The sequence below is a fragment of the Mesoplodon densirostris genome, chromosome 5 (genome assembly GCF_025265405.1).
Source record: "Mesoplodon densirostris isolate mMesDen1 chromosome 5, mMesDen1 primary haplotype, whole genome shotgun sequence".
NCBI classification, from domain to species: Eukaryota; Metazoa; Chordata; class Mammalia; order Artiodactyla; family Ziphiidae; genus Mesoplodon; species Mesoplodon densirostris.
In genome coordinates this window covers 59,695,707-59,707,569 of record NC_082665.1, presented here as the reverse complement: position 1 = coordinate 59,707,569, position 11,863 = coordinate 59,695,707, and the positions used below count along the sequence as shown (strand labels likewise).

The following is an 11,863-nucleotide window of genomic DNA, read 5'->3' as shown; positions in this document are numbered from 1 at the left end:
GAGGGAGGGGAGAAGTGACCCGATCCCGCCCCAGCGCGGCCTTTCTTGCGTCACGTGACCGGAGACTCCTGTGTCACGTGAAGCCCAGGTGGCGGTGGAGCTACGGCGAGAGGGCGAGTAAGAAGCGGAAGCCGGAAGGGGCGCGAGTGAAGGCTGGAGGAGAAGACTCCTCCCGAGAGGGCGAGGGGTGCGCGTGCGCCCTCTTCTTCCAGCTCAGCCCCGCCGCCCTCGCTCGCGGCCAGGTGACAGCTGGGCCTGGCCTGCTGCGCGCTGCCTGGGGCGCGAGGAGCGCGCGCCCTGCCCTTGCGCGCCGCGCCGGCCGCCCCTCCCCCTTGTCCCGTCCCTTCCGTCGCGTCCCGTCCCCTCGGGTGCCGCCGGCCTGTGCTGAGACATTTTCTGACTCCCGGCCACTGTCCCGGCTCCCCTTTCCTCTCAGACGCGGGGCCGGCCGCTACTCCGGCCCCAGAATGCAGAATGTGATTAACACGGTGAAGGGAAAGGCACTGGAAGTGGCTGAGTACCTGACCCCGGTTCTCAAGGTAAGCCGGGCTTGCCGGGGGCTGTCAGGCTGACGCTTGGCTCTGCAGGGACCGAGGACCGGACGCCGGGGGAGTCACGGTGTTGTCCATTGGGGAGCGGTGTAGGGTGGTACGCGGGAAAAGGTGCAGCCCCCTCCCGCGGTCTTATCTAGCTGTTCTCTAGGGTAAACTTGGAGCGACGCTCTGTGCGTACTTCACCCGCCAGAACCCAGCTCGTCTGGGTACATCGGGTTGGAGCGTAGTCCGCAGCTAAGTGGGTTTTAGAACATTAAATTCTAACATCGGAAGTGTTTTGAACTTTTTAAACAAGGATTTTGCTTATTTTAAAGAAACGAATCAGTGTTTGGTACTAAAGTGACATGTTACTTTTTTTCTTTCAAATTTCGTAGTAAGTCTTGTAATTAGGAGTTTGAAATAGTAAGTTGTGAATGAGGTCGCAGCTTATTAGATTTCAGTGGAACAAGGTGAAATTTGCAAGATTATTTCTTTCAGTACCGTTGAACCCAGTTTACAGGCAAAACCCCCTTTCCCAAGTTTTAAAATAGCTGAAACTAGTTCCTCTTGGACATCAGTGATAATACGGAGCAGCTTGACTCTTCTAGATAATTTTTTTTTTACATTGGCAATAACAGCATTTTTAAACTAAAAATTGTGACACATTAGCTATTACAGCAGCGACTGACTTCCTTATTTTCAAAGATAAATTTCTAGAATTGCATTCGAGTTTTTCTTTTATAACCCTTTATGGTAAGTTTTTTGTTATTGTATCTTTATTTTTCCTTTCTGAAAAGCGAGCAATGATAGTAAATGAAGAGCAATTTCTTGCTTAAGTGTTTTTTTCTTTAAGCTTTTATTAAAATTTTACAAATCTTAGTGTAGGATGAAATATCCATGGAAATGGTTGTTCCTCTCTATTCAAGAAGTTATTCTGGTGTTCTAAGAAGATTTTACTTTGCTCCCTTTCCATGACAAAGCGAAATATTAGTCCTGCAGTTTTTAAATACTTATTTCTAAGAATGGTTTTAAAATGATATCTTGTTGGGCCAAATTAAAAAAAAATTTATAAACGAGAACTCCAACACTTGCTACGCTTACATTTGTTTACTGTGAAACCCATCATAATTAAGATTATTCGGGCTTCCCTGGTGGCGCAGTGGTTGAGAGTCCGCCTGCCGATGCAGGGGACACGGGTTCGTGCCCCGGTCTGGGAAGATCTCACGTGCCGTGGAGCGGCTGGGCCCGTGAGCCATGGCTGTTGAGCCTGCGCGTCTGGAGCCTGCGCTCCGCAATGGGAGAGGCCACAACAGTGAGAGGCCCGCGTACCGCAAAAAAAAAAAAAAAAAAAAAAAAAAATAATAATAATTAAGATTATTCAGTCAACTTTGAAAATAATTTTTTTGACATTTGAATCGAATGATTCTTTTGCATATTATGTCATCTTATCCGAAACGTCTAACTTACTAGGCATACAGCATTTAAATAATACACAATTATTAAAACTTTTAGTTTCAGGGAGAGAGGAGCAAGAGAAAAAAGCCTCCCAAATAAAATATAAAACTGCTATTTTGAACTTATAGGATTATGTACTGAGAAAGCATTCTACTTGTTCACTGAACTGAAAGGATGTGTTAGCTTGTTAGTATGTATTTTTAGTAATAAGGAAAGCAGAATTAATGACCCTCTCCTTGATCTTCCCTGTGCAAACTGTTGGTTTACAGAGTGAATTCTTGTAGTTTCCTACTAGACATGGGAAGGCAAGGAGAAAAAGCTAAATCCCTGGGAAATAGATGATGATTTATCCCAACGAGTAAAAATTAAGAAAAATCATGGTTTGGAAGGCACATGTACAGTAAAAACCAAAGTCCTTACAATGATCTTCAAGCCTATACTTGTTTGGTAGAGGGTCCTTTCTCACCTACTACTGGCTTTTAAGCAAAAGCCCTTCTTCACTTTTCCTTAAAAGCCATCTGACCTCTACGTTATCCATCAGGCACTCTCTTGCCTTGGGTTTTGCATTTGCTCTTCCCTCTGCCTGAAATGCTCTTCCCCCAGACAGCCTTGTGGCTCGTTCCTTTCCTTAAGGTCTCTACTCTATAGTCACCCATCAGTGCAGTCTTTGTTCTCTTACCGTCCTATTTTAAATAATCATCTCTGTCCCTCCACCCCTGACCAGTTTCCTCTCTGCACCATTTTTCTTTTTGATATTGATGACCATTTGGCTTTTCTCCCTGAACTAGAGTTTAAACTTCTTATGAGGACAAGGAGGGGTATGGTCTATTTTATTCACTCTATGTCGCTATTACCTTAAATAGTGCTTGGCATATAGTAGTTATTTGGTATTTTTTGAATCAATAATGTTCATAAATGAATCTTCATTTTTGTAGATTTCTACCACAAAATCTTATGTATAACTTAAACTTAAGAAAAATTTGGTAAGTAACATCCTTGCTTTAGAGGAGAGAATATTGTATAATATCTTGGTGGAGATGAGAATAATGGGAAAGTATTAAATGATTTAGGACTTATAGATTTGGTTTCTAATATTACTCAAATGAGACATTGGCTGAATTGTAATATGTTTAAACATCTTTAAGACATTTTTCTGTTCTGTAAAATAATGATATTTCATCATTTCACCAAATTATTTTGAGGTTTAATGTTTGTATAAATCTTTGAATGTTTTTCCAAAGAGCTTTGCTCTAATATAGCACTGATCACATTATATTGTGATTATTTTCATGTCAGTTTCCTCTGTTATACTTACATATTCCTTGAGGTCAGGTACCAGTGACAGATTGTTTTTTTGCACATGCTCCATTACCTAGATGGGTACCAAGCAAATGGTTGCCCACAAACATTTTTCAGTTGAAAGTGAGAGATAGTGTAATACTGTTATTCTTTTTACTTTCTTTAGGAATCAAAGTTTAAGGAAACAGGTGTTATCACCCCAGAAGAGGTGAGTATTGAAGATATCAGTATAAAGCTATTATATTCTACAATTACATAAAACTGGGTGGCTTTTGTGTTTTATAAGAAAACATCTTGAAATTTAATCTTGATTTGAGTAAAATTAGATCCTGTTGACTATATTAGCAATTTTGTAATTGTAATTACGATTTGTAATTGTAATTACAATAATAGCAATTTCTATTTCCCATAAAAGAAAATGTAACGTCCCTCTCAGTTTGTCATTTCTCATATTTTTGTGTAATTTCTCTTTATTTAGAAATGAGGGTGGGAGAGGAAATGGAAAAGATTCCTATAGTGACTTATCTTTCACTCATATTTGTATTATATTGAGCTGTGCAGTGGACTCTGGCGTTTGTTGTCTTCCTTCTTTCTACCCCAAACATGAGTTTTCATGGCTTTCCATTTGGAAACTTTGTCTCAATGCTTGGATATTAAGTTTTCTATCAGTATTCAGCTTAAATATTTTATTGCTACATATTTAACATTGATTTTTTTCCCCACCATTCTTTCACTTTTTCTACTAACCAGACAATGATGAATCTGCTTAATGCTGAAACAAATGGCTCTTTTATAGGCCAGTTGTGTTTTATTGAACTTTTAATATAGAATTATGTTTTGAGGAATCATTTTACTTGTTCACTAAATCTATATAATAAAAGTATTGTCTTTCCTTTAGGTAGTTTATTTTGTTGTCTTTAGAGAAATACATTCTGGTCTAAAAATCCTTTTGGACTCCAGTTTTATGAATAGTTAAGGTTACATCAGACTTATTTTTTAGTCTTAATGGCAAATAATTTATTTAAGCTTCACCTTTAACTCTCATTAAAAGTACCAGTCATTGGCAATGGAACTTAATTGAAATGAGCCATGTTGTATGATCTGTTTGTAAATTCCAAGACCTCAAGCCAGGGAATTAACTGATCTTTTAGTTTTCAATTGTGATGGAATCTCTTCAGTCCCAAATCCTTGTAAGTTCAAAGGATGGTGTGCTTAACTGACAATTTTATCTAAAATTTTACCTAAAAATTGTCTTTATGTTTAGTGAAGACATGGAATAGTATGCATAAAACCTAGAAGACCTGCCTTCTTGACCCATTTCTCTAATTTCTCCTATTCTGACTCAGGCAAATCAATTAATCTATCTAGGCGCAGGCCTCATGTTTCCTCATCTTTAAGATGAGGGATTTTGACTCGACATTCTCTAAAGAGCCCAGTCTGCCTTAGGCATCATGAGTTTAAAACCTTGAATGCCAAATAAAACTAAATTTAGAGCTTAAGGATATCATTAATGTTCTTGAAATTCAGTATCTAAAATAAAGAGCAGAGATGAAAGTGTGCTGTTTTTCTTATACTCTTAGGCTTTATCTCCTCTATGTGAAAATAGCTAATTGGTAAATAGATAGTTGGATTTAGAGATACAAGTCTGTGGTCATTGAATAGAATTAAGCAAACCATTTTAAAACAGCTACTAATCCTACAGTGAATAACTCTTACACTTAATTGTATCATGAAGTGATTTATAAATTTCCCCATTTTTAAACAAATGCAAGGCAAAAACTAGCTCAGCTGGGTACCAACCCCATAATGCTGAACTGAGATAGAGTGCAATTATGGGATTTAATTAGATTAGAATGAGTCTAGAGGAAGAAAACCAGAAGACAAAATGCTTTGGATCAGTACTATACTGAGTTGATCTGTTCATTTGTTTTCTCTTACTGTTTCTGGGCTTCTGGCTGTCAGCCTCTATCTTTTTGTTTTCTTTGAGAGGTGTGGAAGTATTATGTTTAAAAATAAGGACAGGCATTATCTAATATGGTACTGTCTGACTAAAAATACTTTAATGTACAACATGTGTATGACTTGAGTAAATAGAGTACTAGTAATAGAGGATAGCTTGAAGAATAAAGTTGCTCATCAGAATGTTAATATTGATTCTACCTTGTTAAAGTTATTCAGTCTTATCCAATATTTAATCACTAAGAGAAAGCTACTGTAAGCAGTACTGAGAATTTAGAAACTTGAATCTTTCATTTGAACATAAGAAGCATGTAATAATAATAATGGCCACTGCTAATGAGAGCAGATATACACATGTACTAAGTATCATTAGTAGCATAGCAATTCTTTGTCCTTTTATATTTTTCCTTCTAGTGTTTTTGTTATTTTTTCAATGGATGCCACCAGAGGTGCTGGGGAATAAATATTAGAGTCTTGTGATCTCAAGGCAGTATCATTAAAGAATTTTTAAGTTTGTTTTTCGGTTTTTGGTTTTTTTTTGCTGTACGCGGGCTTCTCACTGTTGTGGCCTCTCCCGTTGCGGAGCACAGGCTCTGGACTCGCAGGCTCAGCAGCCATGGCTCACGGGCCCAGCCGCTCCGCGGCATGTGGGATCTTCCCGGACCGGGGCACGAACCTGTGTCCCCTGCATCAGCAGACGGACTCTCAACCACTGCGCCACCAGGGAAGCCCCAGAATTTTTAAGTTTTTAATTCTTTGTTTTGCTTGCATTTTGTTAAATTAATACTTTTTTGGTGATGATGAATTGGTTCCCAATAGCCGTAGAATTATGCAGCATCTGGTTGCAAAGACTCCAAATGCTTAAAACCTGGGGGAGAGGGTATTGCTTTCATTTGGGTTTTTGTCTTTACCTAATCCCTTTAAGTAGTAAATAAATTATTTAAATAAAAGAACAGAAACATTTTGTAAAGTTACTGTTGGGAGTATGCTGCTAAATCTTATCTTGTTAATCTATCTTCTTAAAAGAAGTCACTGTCAGAACTCTTATTTTATAGAGTTTTATTCTCAAAGTAAAGCAGAATATCATACATAGACATACTTTTCTCAGAAAGACATTAGAAGGTTAAAGATAATATAATTTTTTGCTGTGTAATAAACAAACCCATGAACAATACATGATTTTAAGTTAGAGCTGTTGTGAAATAGTAATTGGGGACGTATGTGTGCATATAGCTTGAGTTGGGACCCTGCAGTTATGTTTAACAGACTTTCATTTTCTGCTCTCAAGAATAAGCAGGATTTCTGTCTTGTGGTAAGATCAGTCCATGCTCATGTATAATGGAAATTCTCAGAAGATTAAACTCTTTATTCCTGAGTCTGTTTTCATTTCTGAAGAAAAACAAAAATTTGTACAATGTTCAGCTTGCGCAGAAGGTCCAAGATGTGTTAGAGGATTCAATTTCTTAATTGTCTTGGTGTTTTCTGATTCAATCCAAAAGCTTCTAACTTTTTCCCCATTGTTTGGCAGTATGTTTCTCACTTTTATTAATGATTCCTTTAATAGTGTGAAAAAGCTTTCAAAATTAGATGTTACTTAAATTTTTTTTAAATGAGGAAGAAAAACTGTGTGCACTGTGATGTAATAAACTATTCTTACATCATAGACCTGTAGTTATTTAGTAATTTTTTCAAAGATCTTCATTGACTTTTCAACCATTAGCAAGAATCGCTCTACATTTTATTCATCCATAAAGTGGTTTTTGGCATTTTAAAATCCTGTTGTGTTACCCTTATTCACTTCATAGTACTGTATGCTTTTAGCATTATCTAAATCCAGTGATTACAATTGAATAAAAAAATTAACAGCACTCAATATTTTTTCTTCCAAAATTAATTTACATTTTCATGGATGTTAAAAATTTTGTAGTTTTAATAAATATTCAAAAATAAATCTTTAGGCTGGTAGAGCAAGTTGGTGCTGTTTGCATTTTAGTTGATTATTTTGAATCAAGGTTACACATGATGATCCCTTTGGTATTTTGCCACCTTACATTCAATGATGTTCAATTTTTCTTTTTTCCTTTTTTCATATTTCTTCTAAATCTTCAATAGTTTGTGGCGGCTGGAGATCACTTAGTCCACCACTGTCCAACATGGCAATGGTAAGTACTCTTGAGTGAGGAATAGAAAGTTTATAAAAGGTGTGACTTCATAATTTTGGCAATTTACAAAATAGATTAGTGCATGAAAATTAGAATGACCTGTTTAACCCTCCTCTAGTAGATTTTTCTATTAAATAGTGCTCCAGTGTTGCTAAAGTAAAATACATGAAGAAAAACTGAGCATTATGCCTGTTTTGTTTTGCTCTGTTAGCACAAAAGATGGAGATTTTTGAGATAAATGCCTTACTTCCTTTACCAGTATTCCGTTTCTTTGTAGTGTCTAACTGTTCTTTTGGTGGGTCTTTAAAAAATAATTTTCAAAAAGTTTAATAACTTTGATTAGCTTTCTTTTTTCTGTTCATAAGCGTAATATTTAACCTCTTTATTGGAGTATAATTGCTTTACAATGTTGTGTTAGTTTGTGCTGTGTAACAGAGTGAATCAGCTGTATGTATACATATATCCCCATATCCCCTCCCTCTTGCATCTCCTTCCCATCCTCCCTCTCTCACCCCTCTAGGTGGTCACGAAGCACCGAGCTGATCTCCCTGTGCTACACAGCTGCTTCCCACTAGCTATCTGTTTTACATTTGGTAGTGTATACATGTCAATGCTACTCTCTCACTTCGTCCCAGCTTACCCTTCCCCCTCCCCATTTCCTCAAGTCCATTCTCTACATCTGCATCTTTATTCCTGTCCTGCCCCTAGGTTCATGAGAACCTTTTTTTTTTTAGATTCCATATATATGTGTTAGCATATGGTATTTGTTTTTCTCTTTCTGACTGACTTCACTCTGTATAACAGACTCTAGGTCCATCCACCTCACTACAAATAGCTCGATTTCATTTCTTTTTATGGCTGAGTAATATTCCATTGTATATATGTGCCACATCTTGTTTATCCATTCATCTGTCGATGGACACTTGGGTTGCTTCCATGTCCTGGCTATTGTAAATAGAGCTGCAGTGAACATTGTGGTACGTGACTCTTTTTGAATTATGGTTTTCTCAGGGTATATGTCCAGTAGTGGGATAGCTGTGTCATATGGTAGTTGTATTTTTAGTCTTTTAAGGAACCTAATTAGCTTATTTTCAAATTAAAATGTATTGAATTTTTTTATGACATTAATAAATGCAGAATCTTATGGTTCTTTACCATAAGACCTTCTTTAAGGTTCAAAAGTTTCTCCCCTTTTTAGGAATGAGCTCAAAAGTTGAGAGATTCATGATACCAAATAAGGTCTTAATTGGAAATCTACTTGTAACAGACTTTTCAAATTTTTATTTTCCTCATTAACTTTTCTTTTAATTATAATTTAAGCAACTAGCAGTTCTCGTAATGTGTTTTTTAAATATCTGAATAATAACAGAATGTTTTAAAACAAATTCAGTTTCATTACTTTGAGTACTTACGATAAAAGCACCTGGCAGTAGCTGCAAAATTGATCCCAATACTGGCAGACTATTTTAATTAGGCTAGAATTGTTTGGAATTATCATCTTGTTTGGATATGAGTGGTTCAACTTGTTACATCCTTTTTTTTCCCTCAGTGACACTTTTTCAATTGTAGTGGAAAGGTAGAGTTTTGATTTGGGAGCAGGGGTTCTAGAATTAACAGGATTCTAATTGATAATGTTTTCCTTAATATCTAAAGAGCTTAAATAATTAAACTATTTAAAATCACAGTTAGAATTCTCTTTCATCTGTGGCCTATTCTATTACCCTTAATTTTTTTTATTTTAACAAGTCCTTGCCCCCCTGTGAGTTTCATGATTCTGTCTGTCCCCTCTTTGGGGACCGTGGGCCTTTTGGGATCTGTAAAATAATAAAGTGGGTTCCTGGACTGTTTTCAGTATTTCAGAAAGTCAAAGAGAAACTGCATTTGTGTCACTGAGCCTTTGGCCAATGCCCAACCTACCCTTAATTTTTATGCTTAACATATATCCAGAATAGTTCTTACTGCTTTTGATCAATTGCTCTTTATCTTGTAGAACATTGTTTTTTATGTACCAAGGAAGGCCGAAATGTCAGGTTCATTTATTTTTATGTACTTGTCTTTCCTATGTGTATTTCTGTTCCATATTTTAAATTATGTTCATATCATAGAAGCTCTCTGATTTTAGACTTTTTTCCTCCCTAAACTGTTAAAACTATATTTAGCTATGTTGTGGTCTACAATATATATGTATATTTCAAGTCATATAGATATATAAAATTTAAGATAGTCATTTTATGGAAAAATAACTAAATAAGGATTTTCTTCAATACACGTGTGATAGATAAACATTTTCTTTATTCAGATTTCTTTGTTGAAGCCCTTAGTTGTCTAGTTAGTGTAGTTATATAATCTATAGTATTGTTATAGGGGTTGGTATATATGGACAGGATCTTCTTTTAGCAGGTAGTAGTTTATAGTTCCATTTCATAAATTGTGATGGTTTAAATAATTTTATTGTAACTTAGAACTCAATTATATCACACTCCAACGTCTATACTTCTGGCTAAATTGTTGGGGCCAAAGGAACAATTCATTTTAAATCAGTGCTAGAAACAGACCATTTCTATGCTATACATTCATGTTTACAGGTGCCATGGTGACTGTATTATATCATCTTCCCGCAGAACTTCAGGCATTACCTTGATGTTGTTGAATTTGACGCTTGGAAATGGTCTAAGGATACTAGAAGCCTGCCAAATGGTTTTAGGACATTTCCTGGCTTTATCTTATGCTCAAATCTATGGTTTGAAGTTTAGACTGAAGCTTAAGACAGCAGCAGAACTCAAAATTTATGCTCATTTATATTTGTGACAGATACCACATGCCACTCTAGCTCTGACCAATTCCCTTAGGTGACCCACAGAAGAATCTTTGAACAAATTTCTTAGTGAGATATTCCAGAGTAGCCCCCCAAAATCAAATAGCTGGCTCTGACCCACAGAGGGAGCAGTGTTCAAGAGCAGGAGCCCTAGAGTCACTTGGCTCCATCCTGGCTCCTCTACCTTCTGGTTTTGTGACTGTGGGCAACCCGACTTCTTTAAGCTTTTGTTTACTTACTTATAAAATGGGAATATAAATATTATTCACTTTTTAGATATCTGAGGATTATATAAAAATACTGCGTGTTAGAGTTCTAGGCCCTATACTTAATAAGCACTCAAAAAAGGATTTTTTGTTTGTTACAACCATTATTATTCTCAACATTATCATCTTGTGATTCAAAGCATCTTTTATCTCTTAGTTCCAATTTTAATACAGTGGTAGGAATGTGGATCTTGTGAACCACCTACTTTGTTATGTAATGTCATGGAGCTATTTCTCTGCCTCCTCTTGGTCTTCAGATGATCAGTACTTTAAGATTAAAAATCTGAATGAGATTATATTTGGTTAGAGGCAAACACAATAGTTGCATAATATAGTTCTGTATTATTCTACCTTTTTGTCTAATATTTAATCCAAATTCTTTTGGTCTGTCTGCATCTTTTGGTACATTTCACTTACAATAAATATTGCTGTGCTCTTCATTGCCATGACGTATGTCACTTATGGCATCCTTCCCAAACCAATCCTAAAATAATTTTCTCAGGGGTGTGGATTGTGTAGTGTTGAGATTAACATGTGATATCTTCTGTCTTTGTCTTTTAAAATATTTTTTGTATTTTGGTGCTTTTCACTCTTTTTAAAGGGCTACAGGGGAGGAATTGAAAGTGAAGGCTTACCTACCATCAAGCAAACAATTTTTGGTCACCAAAAATGGTAAGAATTATGTTGTATATATTAGTTAATTTTGCTCAAAGAGTTATATTTTTTAAAAAACCTTAGCACTTGCTGATCTTAATTCATGCTTAAAGCGGTACTTGCAGCTTCCCTCAGATAGAAATTTGGAAATTTAATGAAACTGGATTTTCTGTGGGTAGAGTATTTTTTCCATACTTGATTTTATCTCCTTCCTTTTTGTTATTCTTTTTGCCAAAAAATTCTAGTTTTAAGATATGAAGGAAAAGAGCTCTAAGCAAAATGGGACTTTTTTCTCATTGAGCTTTTTAAGCAGACTTCATAATCATAATCTTTTTAGCTATTTTAATCATCTTTAAACTTAAATTTTTCATGGAAAGTATAACTGATACTATCTTTGATATCTAAAATCTCAAAGCTAGAGGTTTTATTGTCTGATGTGTCATTGAAAGATTGCCTATAGGCACAAAAATGTTTCTGAAACAGGTATTTATGAAGTTAATGAAGTTATTTGTGAAGCTAATTTGAAAACAACATCAAAAGGTTGTTACAGTCCTTATCTAATCACATAACAATACATTGATTCCTATTCTAATTTGCTCATTATAGGAAAGGGAAAACATGTACAAAACATCAGTTTTTTATTTCCTACAGTATATTTTTTGATAGGATTGGTCATTTATATCTTGCTTGTTTTAAAAAAAAATCAGGAGATTGATAGCA

At 36.0% G+C, this 11,863-nt stretch overlaps 1 protein-coding gene across 1 annotated transcript in view; it reads left to right on the top strand.

The window, feature by feature from the left end:
- The first annotated feature begins 88 nt into the window (after nt 1-88).
- Nucleotides 89-11,863, top strand: part of ATG3 (autophagy related 3) — a 29,285-nt gene continuing 17,510 nt past the window's right edge. The window contains exons 1-4 of the mRNA XM_060098932.1: nt 89-539; nt 3,454-3,495; nt 7,359-7,408; nt 11,091-11,161. Coding sequence (XP_059954915.1) covers nt 468-539; nt 3,454-3,495; nt 7,359-7,408; nt 11,091-11,161 — 235 coding nt within the window. The 5' untranslated portion in view covers nt 89-467. The remainder of the gene's footprint in view (nt 540-3,453; nt 3,496-7,358; nt 7,409-11,090; nt 11,162-11,863) is intronic.